The 19,029-nt window shown below is 37.0% G+C and overlaps 2 protein-coding genes across 13 annotated transcripts in view; one reads left to right on the forward strand and one right to left on the reverse strand.

Moving 5' to 3' along the window:
• Positions 1–1,416, reverse strand: part of LOC127847994 (succinyl-CoA:3-ketoacid coenzyme A transferase 1, mitochondrial-like) — a 28,437-nt gene extending 27,021 nt beyond the window's left edge. For all 3 annotated transcript variants that reach the window (XM_052380260.1, XM_052380262.1, XM_052380261.1), the window contains exons 1-2: positions 1,250–1,416; positions 568–676 (exon numbers count right to left, since the gene is read on the reverse strand). In XM_052380260.1, the coding sequence (XP_052236220.1) occupies positions 568–676; positions 1,250–1,330 (190 nt within the window). In that variant the 5' untranslated portion in view covers positions 1,331–1,416. The remainder of the gene's footprint in view (positions 1–567; positions 677–1,249) is intronic.
• Positions 1,417–1,453: 37 nt separating this feature from the next.
• LOC127847992 (coiled-coil and C2 domain-containing protein 2A-like) overlaps positions 1,454–19,029 on the forward strand; it is a 71,710-nt gene continuing 54,134 nt past the window's right edge. For 7 of the 10 annotated variants that reach the window (XM_052380248.1, XM_052380253.1, XM_052380244.1 and 4 more), the window contains exons 1-9: positions 1,454–1,679; positions 3,756–3,834; positions 4,457–4,501; positions 5,530–5,598; positions 6,762–7,008; positions 8,133–8,302; positions 12,370–12,465; positions 13,402–13,416; positions 17,513–17,536. In XM_052380248.1, the coding sequence (XP_052236208.1) occupies positions 1,672–1,679; positions 3,756–3,834; positions 4,457–4,501; positions 5,530–5,598; positions 6,762–7,008; positions 8,133–8,302; positions 12,370–12,465; positions 13,402–13,416; positions 17,513–17,536 (753 nt within the window). In that variant the 5' untranslated portion in view covers positions 1,454–1,671. The remainder of the gene's footprint in view (positions 1,680–3,755; positions 3,835–4,456; positions 4,502–5,529; positions 5,599–6,761; positions 7,009–8,132; positions 8,303–12,369; positions 12,466–13,401; positions 13,417–17,512; positions 17,537–19,029) is intronic. The other 3 variants (XM_052380249.1, XM_052380245.1, XM_052380252.1) reach the window with 3 other exon arrangements.

The following is a 19,029-nucleotide window of genomic DNA, read 5'->3' on the forward strand; positions in this document are numbered from 1 at the left end:
ATATGAACCTTGTTCTGGGGAGATGGGGCTAAACGCATGTGTGCAAAGTGTCGTCCTAGATTAGCTTTATGAAGTCTGCACAGGCTAATCAGTGACAACACGTTCTGCCTTAACATGATTTTTATCCTTTTAACAAAAAATACCAGAACATATCTTAGAAGCAGGAAAGTGTATTGGGACAATTCTTTGTGCACATGCATTACATTTTTCTTAAGGGTCTGCATGAAATCTTTTCTCAATTTCTAGTGTCTAAGATACTTCCTGGGCTTCAGAAAATTTTGTGAATAATTTGATATATTTTATATGTGCTTGACTTCAGGCAAGGAGATTAATTAAGCTGTAATATGGGTAAATTTGGCCCAGATCAGCCTGTGCAGGTCAATCAGGGACAAGAGTTTCTTCCTTGAATAGATTTTCACTATTAACAGACTTCCTTTCAAAGAAAAATGCCATAAAAGTGAAAACAGTAATCCCTGATCAGCCTGTGCAAACAACTGGGATGACATTATGCATAATCATTATTCATATTATGCTCAACTTTTGAAAACTAACAACCAATATGCTTACCTCCCACCAGAAGCTTGCAGTCACTGGGTATGTCCTGTACTGCCTCTAAGGCCGTCTTGTAGTGACTGGCAGCATGAAGTCTGTTGGAAGTGCTGAATTTGCATGATACCTGAAACAACAAGCCGTGAGCATTTTAATGCAAAGATTTGTTATTGAGAGGCAAACTATGGCATAACTAACCATGTCAGAAGTTTGTTAGGCAAGTGCTTAATAAACAAAATCATCAATATGTAATGATGAAGTCATTAATCGCAATCAATTAAACAATCATTTTATGGAGTATGTAATCTATTGTCACATCTAATCTTATTATTCTGTTAACCTGCACGAAATGGACCTGTTAAGGTAATGCACTATACTGGTTGGACCACTGGTATGCAAATATGTGCTATTAAATACCCTTCAAAATTGCATCAGTGGAAAAGACAGTGCGTGTATAAAAAAAGCGAGAATTTAGAAAAATTGATAAAATTAGAGTCCCCAGTTCTCAAATTCCGTTTGAATGTATTTGAAGTATATTATTATTAACATTTATTGAAAAAATAATAATTAAAATGATAAGCTTAATCTGTAAACAAAAATGACCTAGTCTTGAGTCTAGAAAACATGACTTATAAAAACTGAGTATTTTTCCATATGCAGAAGTGTCAGTAGTTTTAGTGAAAGCAAAACATTTCATTACCAGATAAGATGTTCCTGCAATGTGACAATTCTGTAGACCTCTTAACGTATGCAGGGAAAACAGCTTCACTAATGTTGACATTGTGTTATTTTGTTTCACGTTGACAAGAACGATAATCACGAGCAGAAAACTCTCTAATAAAAACCTTCACCTTCATAGTTACACAGACGATTGTGTATTTTCCATGAGCAATCTGTGTTGAAATGCAAGCGTCTGTCAGAAATAACTCCGCCATTGCTAGCGTCAAGTTGAATCTTGAAACTTTGTAAACAAACTAATATTTCTCAATATATTTTTTATTTAAAAGCCAGGTGTGCATGTTATATTTTCATTAGTATATGACCTAGCGATAAAATTGTGTTATACAACGTCTCTGATTAAAAGTTGTTACAACATTTGCAGTTGCCAAGAACGCTTGAAATATGACGAGGTAAGAAAACTGAAATAGTGTTATTTGTATAATTTGTGACTACATTTTTGGGCGATGATATTTTTGTGCCATCACAGCGTGTGAGACATTTTACTTGTCAGTTGGTACATTCAGAAACATAAACATACATATGTCAGACACTTGTGTTTTGAACACCTCTTGAAGTTTTACTACCTTGTGGAATCCCGATCAAACTCTTTTTCTGCTTATACAGCACTCCGTCTAGAAAGAATATTTTGTGCCAGCGCCTATTGGCTAAGGAGTGAAAAAACTGTACAAAGGTACTTAAATGGGTGTCAATTTTAAAATATTTACATTATGATTGTAAGTATTTACAAGTGGATAAGGGGGACAGTAGCAGCCACAGGAGATAGTCCATATAAACGGACTCCCTCTCCCAGAGCCTTTGAAAGTTTGATAATTTTTGCTATTACCACTTTGGGAGTCCATATGCATCCCTTCATAAACACAACCGCAGTTCTGCGCAGTGATTCAGTACATATCACTAAACAGACATTGTTAATTACCAATTAAGGAAAGCGATGAATAAACTTCAAAAACACATTAAACATACATGGCATACATCCCGGATTGTCCGGGATTGTCCCGGAAATGAAGAACGTGTCCCGCAGTCCCAGAAATCTGTCAGATGTCCCAGACTTTACAAAATCCATATAAACATTACCTTATCTTAGGCTTAACTGCACCTCGAATCTGTGTTCCCACTAATCCGCAGCGTCTCCATGGCAATGCCTACCCAAATAGGTGACTACGTTATGTGTCAAAATCGATCAATTTAATAACAGGGGTCCTCTTATCATATCTATTGTCTCACGTTCGCAGTCAAACCGAAAAGGCGGCATTGTTTTATGTGTTTATTTATTGGCTTGAATACATGTATACTGATTTTATGGCAGTTTGTTGGCGCATGCTTTGAACGAGCGATAACACTCGTCAGCAGTCATACCTGTACCTGCAGTAAGATCATGCAGACGACGAGTGACGTTATTTTCATACGCCTGTGATGTTATTGCATTTTGTTTAATTAATTACGCACAACTGTAAATGTTTCGTTCGATTCTCAAATGAGCATTATTCAATTTGTAATCCGCAACACGCTTCCGAATTTTAATGCTTACGCGACATTTACAAATACTAGTGTTAAATAAACAGTGCTTTATCCTTTGTCTCAATAAAAGCGCGCGAAAATTATGCAGAACGTTGCATGGAAAGTGTGGGTGTATTTTGTGTTGTAAAAAAACATGAACATCACGTCAGGCGATTTACGCATGTTCAGTGGGAAAAAAACGCCCTGATTGGATGTTATTTCATCACATCTTTAAATAGTAACAAATGCGCTACGAAGTTTATATGCGGCCGTGGATACGCCCACGTGTTTCATGCAGATGACGTGACATGCACACAAAAGAATTTGGTGCTCTTTTCTAACACGAAAAACACGTGACTTGTATCTAGTAACGGAAGTAGTAATGTTAAATTTGACGTTAATAGATCTAGTGTATTTCGGATAGGCTTTTGAATTTAGCAATTTACGATGTGAAAAAAAATTCGTACCCAAAATGCTTATATGTCCATATATATCGCTATATGTGTACATGTCCCGGAAAATTGGCAAAGGCCCGGAAAATTTAGCTCAATGTCCTGGAATTGGTCTGAAAATTTATGGCATGTATGCATTAAATTTACCTGAATTGCAGTATAGAGAGTTTTCCTTTGCATGCAACCTAAAAAACACGACGACGTTTGAACCAACTATTCTTGCTGACATTTTTATGTTGAAATTTGGAACAGTGTAAATATTCCACAACTCAAATAGCTGGCTAGGGAGATGAACTGAAAATTTTGATTGATAAAATCTGTAATCTTTATCTTAGAACTTAAATTAAACAACACTATGGCAATTTGTCCTGGTACCCTTCACCATGAGACACATTGTTTAAAATTCCTATTTGTCCATAGACTAACATTTAAAGCGTTCCAGTGAATCAGTATATCATTGGGTTTAGATAAGCCTTTCATCTGAAATTTTATAACTGTTTCATTATTTATTTTCAGTAATGCACGCAGAAAGAGGAAGGATGAACGGTTGATCCAAAGTGAAGATGAAGAGGAGGGCATATCAAATCCATCCATGGTATAGACATTACAGCGATTTTTTTCCTTCTTTATAAAGTACAGAAAAACGGCACTTTCCAATGAAGAAAAAATTGCCATTTGCTGTCATGAAAATTCCCAATTGAAGGTTTCAAAAAAAAAAAGATTTTTTTAATAAATAAATTGTTACATTTTGTTAGTTCCAATATGCAGCTCTATGGATTGAACCTAGGTAAATATTATATTGACAACATTTAGTTTTTTGGGAGCAAAAAATAAAATATACCAATTTCCCAATATGAAGATTTCAAGACACAAATTTTTCCAGTTGGGCAAAAATAAGGCTGCATTAGTATCTAAACATTTGCATCAGAAGTTTTTTTTACATCTGTTTCCTTACAAATTTCGAATTCACTAATCTGGAAATTTCATAATAACAAATACTTTATTTCCAAAAACATAGCTTGAATACACTTTAATTCATTCATTAATTTTAATAAATTAATTAGTGGCAGCTTGTTTGTACTTCTTTTTGGTATGGTATGTTTTGTTTCCATAAATATTCATGTGTTTTCAAGTAATAAAAAGTATTTTATGAATGACAAGCAAGTTCATTTGTTCTCTACAATTACCTGTTCATTTATACAACACAAACATTTCAGGAAGGAGACTTACCAGAGATGACTGGTACAGACTCATCCCCAGAGGTAGCTACTTTATAACTGGGCCCTGCTCTGTGATAAGGGGGTTTAAAGCATGTGCGTATAGTGTCATCCCAGATCAGTCTGTGCAGTCCGCACAGGCTAATCAGGGATGACACTTTTCGCTTTTTTTTTGTTTTTGTTTAAAGAAAGTTTCTTCTTAGCGAAAATCCAGTTGAGGCAAAATGTGTTGTCCCTAATTAGCCTGTGCAGACTGCACAGGTTGATATGGGATGACACCTTATGCACATGCATTAAACCCCCTTTTCACAGAGCGGGGCCCATTTGTTGTGTTGCTGTTTTTTCCTTGCACGAAGTACAAGTAAACCAGCTAAGCCAAGATAAGTGTGAGTTGGTTAACAAACTGCTCGCGTATGACTGAAATACTGTTGAAATTGGTGAGAATTCAGACAAACAACAGGAAATCAATCAATCATTGGCTTTGTAATTAGACCAAATAAACAGCACATAATCATGTTTTTTCACCTATGTATCTGTGTATTCTCCTATGTTGTGCTGGAACAAAGACGATATGACACATCTTACCTGACACTTTTAATGGATATATTAAATTATAATAATTAATCAAGTGTGTTTGAAGATTATATTAACCTGGTTGTTGGAAAACTGACTGCAGTGCTTGTGCAAAGAGTGTTGTCCCAGATTAGCCTGTTGTCCCAGATTAGCCTGTTGTCCCAGATTAGCCTGTTGTCCCAGATTAGCCTGTTGTCCCAGATTAGCCTGTTGTCCCAGATTAGCCTGTTGTCCCAGATTAGCCTGTTGTCCCAGATTAGCCTGTGCGGGCTGCACTCTAATCAGGGAGACAAAGACTACACTTTTTGCTTTTATGGTATTATTTGTTGATAGGAAGTCTCTTCTGAACAACAAAATAAAACCGGAAAGTGTCGTCCCAAATGAGCCTGTGCAGTTTGCACAAGCTAATCCAGGACAGCACTTTAAGCACATTCATTAAACCGGTTTTGCCAGAATGAGGCTCAATCATCATCCTGTTATATCCTGTAATGTCCATTTAGATGGAGGCAGCCGAGGCAGATGCCTTAGTGAAGACGCTAAAGACGAAAAGGAGGAGGAAGAAGAAGGAGGTAGGGATGATTTTAATTTTAGTTCACCTGAGCACAAAGCCATAAAGTCTGAACTTCTATTTTTGTCCATCATAATTATTGTCACTATTTACCGGTATAAGAAAATCTCTGTTGAAACTGCTTGATGGAACTTAGCACATGCATGAATGGTCCTTTATCAAAAAACTTTATATTGTTTTGATTTCTCGAAAAAACATTACCACCAGAATGTGGGGCTATTTGATGTTGGCTGACTTGTGATTCAGGAAGCATGAAGATGCTTCTCTGTCAGCCCTAGCAGTGTTTCAGTCCCCTTGTTTCTGATTGCAGCATCAATCTAAGACTATTTTTGCTTTCAACACTTTAAATGTTGATTTTATCTTACAGAGGGGCAGTGCAGTGCATAATAATCTGAACTCTACATCTTGATGCTCATCATTTTGGAATTATTGCCCTATGTTGGTTTTTTGGCTGAAGGCTAACTCTGACACTGAGAAAGCTATTTAAACTTGAAACTTAATAGATAGAAATCTGCCATTCAGAAGAAGCGCGGTGCACCAGATTTTTTAAGTTTTAAGCATTAGGCAATGTTCATACTTCAATTGTGTTGGCAACATAGTAGAATCGTAGTTAACAATGTTATCAGTAGCCCCTTGTTATATCTCTGAACATTATGAAAATTGTCCCTTGGTGGCAATCTGTGCAAATACTTGTATGAATTTTGATTCCCTAAACTCAGGAGAGTTACCATAGCCATATTTGTCTGTCTTGATTGATTTATTTTTTATCTTAGGTTAATGGTATTTGTTATTGATGAGATATTGGCAAAATATTTGAATAAAAAAATATGAATTATATTGAAAAACAACAACATATATCAATCACAACAAGAGCACCGCATACTTTTTTTGTTAGAGGTCACAGTGACCTTGACCTTTGACCTAGTAACCCAAAAATGGGTGTGGCATGTAGAACTAATCAAGGTGCAGGTACATATGAAGTTTCAAAGTTGTAGGTTGAAGCACTTTGATTTTAGAGCCAATGTTCAAAACCTTAACAAAATGTTAAGGTTTTAGCACGATGCGGACGTCGATGGCGGACAACGAGCTGGCTATGAAAATACCTCAGGTTTTCTCAGAAAACAGCCGAGCTAAAAATCACAGATTCTTGATTGACTGTTTCAGTTGGCAGATGAAGTTATCTCCCCCAAAGATGACTTGGCGAGGCAGCTGAAAGAGGCGAAGAGGAAGAGTCGACAGAAAATAGAGGATGCAGAGCGGGAGGAAATGGAGGAGTCGGCTCCCATGTCAGTGGTTTCTGACGATGGTACCCTGCCCATGCCAGAGGAGGAAGAAAGGGAACCAGCGCCCGAGGAGGCTGAGGGGGAGGAAGTGAGGAGGCTGAGGAAGAAGAAGGAAGAGACTGAAGAGAGTGAGTTTTGTTTTCACTAATTGCAGCATATTCATCTTTATGATGGAAAGCATTGTGAACATTTGGGCAGTACTATGAGAGAATAGGGTTTTATGCATGTGTGTAAAGTGTTGTCCAAGACAGTCCAAACAGGAAGTATCAAGTATCAGAGACGATACTTTCCACATAGACTGGATTGACTTTTAAAATACAACCCATTTAATACAAAAATTAACATACAAGCCGAAAGTGTTTTCCATGATTGGCTTGTGCAGACTGCACAGGCTTATCTGGGACAATACTTTATGCACATGCATTAACTCTTTCAGTGCGGGAACCAAATTTTGAAGGCCTTTGCAAACAGTTTGGATCCAGATAAGACACCACAGAACGTGGCGTCTCATCTGGATCCAAACTGTTTGCTATTCTGATAGTATTTTTTGAAAAAAAAATCGAAGAAATGCTAATTGTAGAAATTCAGCAGACAACATTTTAGCAGACGATAAATTTCCCAGCATGCAAAGGGTTAAGCCCTAGTTTCCCAGAGTGAGGCTCAGTTACAAGACATTTATAATAGACATTTCTTTTTTAAGCCTGTTATATATCTATGTGATTAGACTTAATTGATGTAACACAATATTAGCGTAAAAATTAGAAAACATTCCATTTCATAGATTTGGATAGAACTTGTATACATGTTAAATAGCTGCAGGGAAATAATCAAGATGAAATGGTTTAGAACAGTACAGCAAAATTAAGTCCTGTTGTAACACAAAAGCTTGGGAAACAATGATTCTCTTTAAAAAAAAAAGTTACATGGCTTTTTACTAACAGCCCACGTAGTGATACAAGTTCAATACTTTCATATTTTGCGATAGTGTACAAGATTAGTAAGAAGACGTGTAACTATTATTGTTGATTTTTTTTTTCAATTCACTATCATCAAAGAAAAAAGGGAAATAACTATATAAGAAATGGTCTTGTGTTCAAATCTGATTTAAACATGAACATATTATTAATATTGTGTACAATTATATGTATACAAATCTCTTTATGTTTGAAATATAAAAAAAGTAAAAACTATCAAAGAAAATATGGAAATATAAAACATGTAATAAATATTACATCTGTGAATGTAATTGAAGCCCTGATTGAGGGCCCCCCAGGGGAGGAGGAAGAGACCCCGCCCCCTAGAGAGGAGGAGGAACCACCTGCCAAGCCCCCCTCCCCAGTCCCTAAAGAACCCTCAGATGAGATGCCCTCAAAGAGTTTGTCGATAAGGGACAAGATGAGAATGAGGATGGAGAAAGCAAAGGTGCAGTGTTGCTATTAATTTGAGAAAACAGGGCTTAATGAATGTGGGTAAAGTGTCATGAAAGATTAGCCTGTGCATACTGACGACACTTTCTGCTGTTGTGGTATTTTTTAAGGAAGTCTCTTTTTAGAGGAAATTCAGTTAAGGCAGAAAGTGTTGTCCCTGAATGGCCAGTGCAGTCTGCACAGTCTGATCTAAAACAACACTTTATGCATAAGAATTAAGCCCTGTTGTCTCAGAGTGATGCACATGTGTGTTTATTTCAGGTTTCATCAAGTACTGTTAAAAGTATTTGTCATCTCTAGGAAATGTTGTTTTGTTTCTTGTAACATAGTTAACCATACCATGATGAGTTTCATAGATTAGATACATATTGCTCTGATGTTATTTCTGTTATTGCCACAGTGTTGGAGCCCTTCTTACATGGCTACCTCTGCCACTCGCCACACTAGTCAGTTACTTAAAATAAGCAAATTTTGCTGGAAAAAAATGTATTTAGGTACAGCTTGTCCAACACAAAGCACCTTTAAAGAAAATAATGAATCTTTGTTGTTATTTTTGGGATAAAAACAATGATTATCCATGCTAGACCAGAACTTCTGGTATATTCTTACGTTTAATTCAACAAAATTAGCTTCAACTCGCTAAGTGAACTATTATTTATAAAATATTGCCAATGGTATGTTTATTTTTTGTCAATGAAACAACTATTTGTATACAGAACGATAAATTCCTAAGTTGGATTATTGGTGAAAAAAAGCAGTTATTTATAACAGACTTAAGAATTTTTGAGAAATCTAGTCCAGAATATTGTTAGACATGTTGTGGGAAAACTTGGATTAATGCTTGTGCATAAAGTGTTGTCCCAGATTAGCCTGTGAAGTCCACATAGGCTAATGCGATACGAAACTTTCTGTCTGGACTGGATTTCATTAAAAGAGACTTATTTTAATGAAAAAACTTACTTACAATTGGTAAGTGTCGTCCCTGCTTAGCATGTGTGGACAGGCTAATCTGGGCTGATACTTTACCACATCATTAAAGCATGTGTGGACAGGCTAATCTGGGCTGATACTTTACGCACATCATTAAAGCATGTGTGGACAGGCTAATCTGGGCTGATACTTTACCACATCATTAAAGCATGTGTGGACAGGCTAATCTGGGCTGATACTTTACCACATCATTAAAGCATGTGTGGACAGGCTAATCTGGGCTGATACTTTACCACATCATTAAAGCATGTGTGGACAGGCTAATCTGGGCTGATACTTTACGCACACCAATAAAGCATGTTTGGACAGGCTAATCTGGGCTGATACTTTACACATCATTAAAGCATGTGTGGACAGGCTAATCTGGGCTGATACTTTACCACATCATTAAAGCATGTGTGGACAGGCTAATCTGGGCTGATACTTTACGCACACCAATAAAGCATGTGTGGACAGGCTAATCTGGGCTGATACTTTACACATCATTAAAGCATGTGTGGACAGGCTAATCTGGGCTGATACTTTACGCACACCAATAAAGCATGTGTGGACAGGCTAATCTGGGCTGATACTTTACCACATCATTAAAGCATGTGTGGACAGGCTAATCTGGGCTGATACTTTACCACATCATTAAAGCATGTGTGGACAGGCTAGGCTGATACTTTACGCACATCATTAAAGCATGTGTGGACAGGCTAATCTGGGCTGATACTTTACGCACACCAATAAAGCATGTGTGGACAGGCTAATCTGGGCTGATACTTTACGCATCATTAAAGCATGTGTGGACAGGCTAATCTGGGCTGATACTTTACCACATCATTAAAGCATGTGTGGACAGGCTAATCTGGGCTGATACTTTACCACATCATTAAAGCATGTGTGGACAGGCTAATCTGGGCTGATACTTTACCACATCATTAAAGCATGTGTGGACAGGCTAATCTGGGCTGATACTTTACGCACACCAATAAAGCATGTGTTGACAGGCTAATCTGGGCTGATACTTTACACATCATAAAAGCATGTGTTGACAGGCTAATCTGGGCTGATACTTTACGCACACCAATAAAGCATGTGTGGACAGGCTAATCTGGGCTGATACTTTACACATCATTAAAGCATGTGTGGACAGGCTAATCTGGGCTGATACTTTACCACATCATTAAAGCATGTGTGGACAGACTAATCTGGGCTGATACTTTACGCACATCATTAAAGCATGTGTGGACAGGCTAATCTGTACTGATACTTTACACACATCATTAAAGCATGTGTGGACAGGCTAATCTGGGCTGATACTTTACACATCATTAAAGCATGTATGGACAGGCTAATCTGGGCTGACACTTTACCACATCATTAAAGCATGTGTGGACAGGCTAATCTGGGCTGATACTTTACCACATCATTAAAGCATGTGTGGACAGACTAATCTGGGCTGATACTTTACCACATCATTAAAGCATGTATGGACAGGCTAATCTGGGCTGATACTTTACCACATCATTAAAGCATGTGTGGACAGACTAATCTGGGCTGATACTTTACGCACATCATTAAAGCATGTGTGGACAGGCTAATCTGTACTGATACTTTACACACATCATTAAAGCATGTGTGGACAGGCTAATCTGGGCTGATACTTTACACATCATTAAAGCATGTGTGGACAGGCTAATCTGGGCTGATACTTTACCACACTATTAAAGCATGTGTGGACAGGCTATTCTGGGCTGATACTTTACCACACTATTAAAGCATATGTGGACAGGCTAATCTGGGCTGATACTTTACCACATCATTAAAGCATGTGTGGACAGGCTAATCTGGGCTGATACTTTACCACATCATTAAAGCATGTGTGGACAGGCTAATCTGGGCTGATACTTTACCACATCATTAAAGCATGTGTGGACAGGCTAATCTGGGCTGATACTTTACACATCATTAAAGCATGTGTGGACAGGCTAATCTGGGCTGATACTTTACCACATCATTAAAGCATGTGTGGACAGGCTAATCTGGGCTGATACTTTACGCACATCATTAAAGCATGTGTGGACAGGCTAATCTGGGCTGATACTTTACCACATCATTAAAGCATGTGTGGACTGGCTCATCTGGGCTGATACTTTACCACATCATTAAAGCATGTGTGGACAGGCTAATCTGGGCTGATACTTTACGCACATCATTAAAGCATGTGTGGACAGGCTAATCTGGGCTGATACTTTACCACATCATTAAAGCATGTGTGGACAGGCTAATCTGGGCTGATACTTTACGCACACCATTAAAGCATGTGTGGACAGGCTAATCTGGGCTGATACTTTACGCAGATCATTAAAGCCAGGCTAATCTGGGCTGATACTTTACCACATCATTAAAGCCTGTGTGGACAGGCTAATCTGGGCTGATACTTTACCACACCATTAAAGCCGGTTTTCCTAGAGTGAGGGAGGCTCAATGCATCTGGTTTATGAATTGTAACAAACTTAGTAGTGTTTATAGTCATTACTTTGAAGGTCTGCTGGAAAAGTTTGTAATGGTTGTAAAGGCTGATGAGAACATAACACATCTGCACTGAGGCTGGTATTCTCAAAGAATGTCTCAATGTATTGTTAGCGAAAGAGCACAAAGGCACAGGGTGCTCCAATAAAGGGGCTCACTGTATGTTGCTATGGTTTCAGGAGGAGGCTTCGTTTAAGGGGCTCACTGTATGTTGCTATGGTTTCAGGAGGAGGCTTCAATAAAGGGGCTCACTGTATGTTGCTATGGTTTCAGGAGGAGGCTTCAATAAAGGGGCTCACTGTATGTTGCTATGGTTTCAGGAGGAGGCTTCAATAAAGGGGCTCACTGTATGTTGCTATGGTTTCAGGAGGAGGCTTCAATAAAGGGGCTCACTGTATGTTGCTATGGTTTCAGGAGGAGGCTTCAATAAACGGGCTCACTGTATGTTACTATGGTTTCAGGAGGAGGTTTCAATAAAGGGGCTCACTGTATGTTGCTATGGTTTCAGGAGGAGGCTTCAATAAAGGGGCTCACTGTATGTTGCTATGGTTTCAGGAGGAGGCTCTCTCAGAGGTGAAGGAGGAGGAGAAGGAGAGCAGGAAGGAGCGTCGTCTGCAGCGGGACAAGAAGCAGACAACACGATTCGACGAGGTATGACTTGGCATGTATTTTTACAGTTTACAGGGCCGGTATTCATCAACACATTCTTACACTTAAGAAAAGTCTTAGACTCAATAAGAATAGTTTTCATCTATTTGAGCTTACATGTGTGGGTATACTATTTACATATTTTTCTTAACAAAGAATTTTATAATTATTGGTAATTTCTCCCATGCTCCACTTAAATCTCAAGTAGTTTTAGCACATTACCTTTCTAAGACAATTCTTTATTTTAAGACTAAGTCTAAGAATTTTTATGAATACTGGTCCAGGATTGTCATTATCAAATTGAAACAAGTGATTTGTAGGTTTTACAGTTTTACCTGTAAGATTAAACTGATTAGGTTTGTGCTTTGAGGACTTCTGGGAGATATTTATAAAAAAATCTGAAAGAAAAATTGCTAACTATCTCATATTTTTTTAAGCTGAATTATACTACTATTCATTTTATAATGACAATACTGCATTGTATCTGGTATTAAGTGATTATTGTTGTAGCTGATGTCAAATTGATGTGCAACTTTGTTTGGATGTCCTTACACATCTACGTTATTATTTTCAGGGATTTTCTGTGCAAAATTTATATTATATGAATCATGATTCATTCAGGATATAATTATGTACTTGTAATTTACCCTCATTTCTAATTTCATGTGTGAACATAAGGCACATATACCACAATCTGGTTGTTTAAGTTATATTCATAGTATATCAAGAACAATTTATGCTTTATAGTAATGTTTAGAAAATCTGCTTATTATGCTTCATGATTTCAAATAGACTGACTAACCATTTCAATTCTACATTAACCAGTATATTAATAAATATGCTGTTTTTCGCTTTCGTTTTAAATGTCTGACTTTGTGTGACTGTATTCTTTTGTTTCAGTATTTGAGTTACTTAACTATCATTTCTTGCTTTTTGCAGACTAAACCTTATATAGTAAGAACTCTTCCTTGTCATGATTGTTGCAACATGACTGTATTTTATACACAATATACTATGTGATGCAGTCTTTCTGCAACAATCATTTATACTGTAAGTAGCTGTCAGTGTCTCCAATGTACTGCAGAAATTTGTCCTTGTTCTGCTAAATTTTGGTTAAATTGCTCTTGAATTTTCGGAAAGAGAAACACACTATTTATTATATTATCAGAATTTGTATATTATCAGAATTAGAACTATTGCTATTTAACTAATCTACACTCAAAACGCATTTATAACTTAAAAATTAATGTTGACATGTTCATGCCAGGTACTTATGTGATATCGCTATGTAATTCTAAAGTACTTATAGTTGTAATCAATCAAGGGCAATTAACAAAGAACAATTCAATTTTACACTTTATTATTATACTGAGCATACAAAACAATAAAGTGATTTATATATAATAGTATGTTTCGTACTGAAAGTTTATGCTTGAATAATTACATTGATTTATTAACCAGGTTTTCCGAAGGAAAAAACTGGTTATTAGATTGGCGAATGCGGGCGGGCTGGCTGGCTGGCTGGCTGGCGGGCTGGCTGGCGGGCTGGCGGAACAAGCTTGTCCGGGCCTTAACTATGTCGTTCATTGTCAGATTTTATAATCATTTGGCACATTTGTTCACCATCATTGGACGGTGTGTCACGCGAAATAATTACGTCGATTTCTCCAAGGTCAAGGTCACACTTTGAGTTCAAAGGTCAAAAATGGCCATAAATGAGCTTGTCCGAGCCATAACTATGTCGTTCATTGTCAGATTTTAAAATCATTTGGCGCATTTGTTCACCATCATTGGACGGTGTGTCGCGCGAAATAATTATGTCGATATCTCCAAGGTCAAGGTCACACTTTGAGTTCAAAGGTCAAAAATGGCCATAAATTTCCCTTGAGATATAACCTTCATATTTGGTATGCATGTGTATATGGACAAGGCCTTTCCATACACAAAACAATTTTGACCCCTTTGACCTTGACCTTGAAGTAGGGGTCTGCGTTTAGGTTTCAAAATCTGCGTTTAGGTTTCGAAAAATGCTCATAACTTCTATGTCCCTTGAGATATAACCTTCATATTTGGTATGCATGTGTATATGGACAACGCCTTTCCATACGCACACAAATTTTGACCGTCCGTCCGTCCGTCCGTGTGTCCGTCCGAAAACTTTAACGTTGCTCATAACTTTTGCAATATTGAAGATAGCAACTTGATATTTGCCATGCATGTGTATCTTATGAAGCTGCACATTTTTAGTGGTGAAAGGTCAAGGTCATCCTTCATGGTCAAAGGTCAAAAAACATAAATTCATGTGCATCTCATGGAGCTGCACATTTTGAGTGGTGAAAGGTCAAGGTCATCCTTCAAGGTCAAAGGTCATTTTTAACCAAGTTTTCCGAAGGAAAAAACTGGTTATTAGATTGGCGAATGCGGGCGGGCTGGCGGGCGGGCGGAACAAGCTTGTCCGGGCCATAACTATGTCGTTCATTGTCATATTTTAAAATCATTTGGCACATTTGTTCACCATCATTGGACGGTGTGTCGCGCGAAATAATTACGTCGATATCTCCAAGGTCAAGGTCACACTTTGAGTTCAAAGGTCAAAATTGGCAATAAATGAGCTTGTCTGGGCCATAACTATGTCATTCATTGTGAGATTTTACAATTATTCGGCACATTTGTTCACCATCATGGGACGGTGTGTCGCACGAAAGAATCACGTCAATATCTCCAATGTCAAGGTCACCACAACTTAAAATATATTTATTTTGAAACAAACTTACAAAGGGGGTTAATTTTGTTTGTTCATTTCAAAAGTTCAGTTTGAGTTGTCTCCCTTAATCAGATTTTTTTTCACAATGAAAACCTGGTTTTGTGACAATTTTGTCCCTTGTTTCAATATACTTTGATGGATATGTAATGCTTGTACATGAATATGTATGCATAACAGTATCTTGATTAGCAGAAAAGAGACACAAATAAATTCAATATACATTGTGAAGTATGTTTATTGCATTAAAAACAGGGCAGTTTTTCATGTTGGGGACACAGAACTGTCAAATGTAATCTTGAAAAGCTTGATAATTATAAACAAGGCTAGATTGTTAATGGCATGTAGAAGCTTGCAAATATTTTCCTTTGCTGTCAGCCATTATGTGTTATGTGTTAGCCGCACTGGAAAAACCTGGGCTTAATGAAAGATCATTAAGTGTCGTCCAAGGCATGTTCAGTAGTACAGCCTGATCAGGGACAACTTTCTCTGCTTTTATGGAATGTTTAGTTTAAAGAGAATCTCTTGTATATGGTTGGCCTGCATGGCTCCTGCATTGATTTGGGACCACACTTTACCCACATGCTGTAAGCCCAGTGGTTGGCCTGGATGGCTCCTGCATTGATTTGGGACCACACTTTACCAACATGCTGTAAGCCCAGTTTTTCCCAGAGACAATCTCATATTTAACCATGTTTGCACTTTAGCCTCACTCTGGGAAAACGGGGCTTACTGCATGCGCATAAAGTATTGTCTCAAATTAGCATGTGCAGTCCGCACAGGCTAATCAGAGACAACATTTTCAGCTTTTATTGTATTTTTTGTTAAAAATATTTTTTTTCTTAGCAAAAATCAGGTTCAGGCAGAAAGTGTTGTCCCTGATAGCCTGTGTGATCTGGACAAGCTAATATAGGACGACACTCTACACACTGGCATTAAGTCAGGTTTTTCCAGATCAAAGCTTATTTTTCAATATAATATTTTGTTACAAGAGCGCATTTTGTGATAATTGGTCATAGCATTATAAAATTAAGGCACCTTACTGTATTCTGTAAACCATTAATAATAATCAACTGTACAATAATAAATAGACAAAATTCAATAAAAAAAGTGTATTGTATTGTAGTGTTAAGATTTAGTTTTCAAAGATTTTTTCTTATAATCCAAGTTAACCCAAATATGCAATCACAAACAAATAAATACTTGTATCATTGTCACAATCCTTGTATATCAACTATAAAAAATAATGAAATGAAGACTTTCTTTTTTCTAAAGAGATTCTTCATTCATTCTCGGATAGAATGTTTCTTTCTTACTTGTATGCTTTTGAAATGTTACTAAATAGCTGTAAATTAAAATTGAACACTAAAAATTATTGCTCTTTTTCAATTGTTCATGCATTTAAAGGGACAATTTGGCAAAATTTACTACTCATTTCACTCCCACTAATTTCCTGCTTTTATTAATCTTCTTCATGTTAACTGGATATTTTTATTATACTTTTTATTCCAAGTAAATTCTCATTACTATATTTGACATTCTCCTATTTTTTGCCATGTTTCTACTCATTCTACATCAAAGGGACTTGTTTCCTTTCTTTATTAAATGTCATTAAATATATTTACTGAGAAATCTATAATATTTTGTTAAGTCTCATCTAATCATGATAGCACAAAAATTAAATTAAAAGGTTTGACTCCCCCGGGATAAGGACCTGGGACCACTGCAAGTAAAAGCTACCACCGCGCCACGCATGCTTAAAAAGTTCAGAGTTTTTTTAGAAACTCTTTCAGATACTGACCTGAATTTTGGTGTGTTATTCTACCTGCATGAGTTACAGAAGAAGTTTGTTACGGTCTTTTAACTTTCAGAGAAGTTATCGGCTTTGGACATACATGCATCTTAATAGTCAGGGTATTTTACAAATGATTGAGGAAATGCGTTACAAATGCTTCTTTTTTAACTATTATGATCATCTATTAATGAATTAATATTTTTAGAATTTTTTCGTCAGAGGAGTCATTTTGCTTGTTTACAATGTGTTTCAATATTGTCATTTTATCAAAGTGTGAACAAGTCCCTTTAACTAATACCAGTATTTACCTGTAGCCAATTGTATAAATTTGGATAAATCTTATCCAGCGGATAACTTGTGGTTATCTTCAATTTTATGATATCTTTTTTTGAAGATAACCAAAAGTTATCCGCCGTATAAATGATATCCTGATTTATACAATTGGCTACAGAACACTTATATGTATCTTTCTTTTATTTCTCCTATGATTATAGGGAAGTCCACATGCTTCCTTTGAGGTAACGCTGCAACCCACTTTGTTTTGCACTTTGTGATTTTTGTTGCTTAGTATTTGAAGTTGTTGCTGTTTAATATTGTTATAAAGTGCCCTTACCAAGAATAAAAAGAACTATGTAATCAATTGCTTACATGTAGAGGCTTATTGTTGGAAGACCAGGCTTATGCAAAAGTCTCTGATTTAAATATTTATTTTACCAAAAGAATGGTTTGTGCTTGTATGGTATTTATGTGTAAAAAATCTTTTTATCTTTACCCTTTCCCACTCAGAGGCAAAGGGAAAATGGCTATGTGCAAACAGCATAAAACCAGAACAGCCTGCGAGTAACTTGCAGTCTGTCCTGGTTTTATGCTGTTTGCTGCTCATCAGTATCTAAGGTTTGGAAGTGAAGCCTTTAAAACTTGAATATAGTAAGAAAGGTATTTAATTAAATTTAACTCTCCGAGGGACTACAAATGCATCAAAATGCTAATCAGAGGGGTAAAGGATAACAAATTAAGGGAATCTTGTTCTGGTTAAAATGGGCTCAATGTATAACCGTAAAGTTTTGTTGGAGATAAGCATTTGCAACATGCAGTGGGATGACACTTTCCGCGTTTATGGAATTTATCATTTAAAAGAAGTCTCTTTTTAACCAAAATCCAGTTTAGGCGGAAAGGGTCATCCCTGATTAGCCTGTGCAATCTTGCACGACTCTTTACGCACAAACATTAAACCCTTTTTTCCAAAAATGAGGCACATTTAAATGGTCTGCTGGGTGAGCTGGTATGGATTGCAAAAAAAGGCTATCGAGAACTAAACACATCTGTATTGAGCCTGATCTTCTCAAATATCAAAGAATGTCTCATAATATGGTTATAATATTGTTAGGGAAAGATCTCAAAAGGCACAGGGTGCTTCAAAAAAAGATGCATGGCTGAAGTCGTATCATTTTCTTTTAATGTACAAAATTCAAAGAATTCTAAGTAAAAAAAAACTTGATTTTAAGCTCAGTCTTTTTATTTAGAATCAGATATTTGAAAAAATTACTTTAAGATTTTCAGACTTGTGTGTTTTAAGTACTTTTGAGCAGGAGGGGGGAGGGAGAGGCAAAAAACAGCAGTGCACAGCACCCTGCAGTTCTGCCCCAGATCTTTCCTTCATTGTGTATCCTTACACATGCATGTGGTTGTGTTTCACTATTAACTGCAAATTCCTCAAAGTAACCACTTCTGATGCTTTTACCACTGCAACTGCAACTTGCATATCAAAATTTTGACTAAGAATTGGTTATTTTTATTTAATGCAAACTGTTCCGGGTGTGAGACAAAATAGAAGAGTCCGGGTGTGAGACAAAATAGAAGAGTCCGGGTGTGAGACAAAATAGAAGAGTCCGGGTGTGAGACAAAATAGAAGAGTCCGGGTGTGAGACAAAATAGAAGAGTCCGGGTGTGAGACAAAATAGAAGAGTCCGGGTGTGAGACAAAATAGAAGAGTCCGGGTGTGAGACAAAAT

The sequence above is a fragment of the Dreissena polymorpha genome, chromosome 10, assembly GCF_020536995.1.
Source record: "Dreissena polymorpha isolate Duluth1 chromosome 10, UMN_Dpol_1.0, whole genome shotgun sequence".
Classification (NCBI taxonomy): Eukaryota; Metazoa; Mollusca; class Bivalvia; order Myida; family Dreissenidae; genus Dreissena; species Dreissena polymorpha.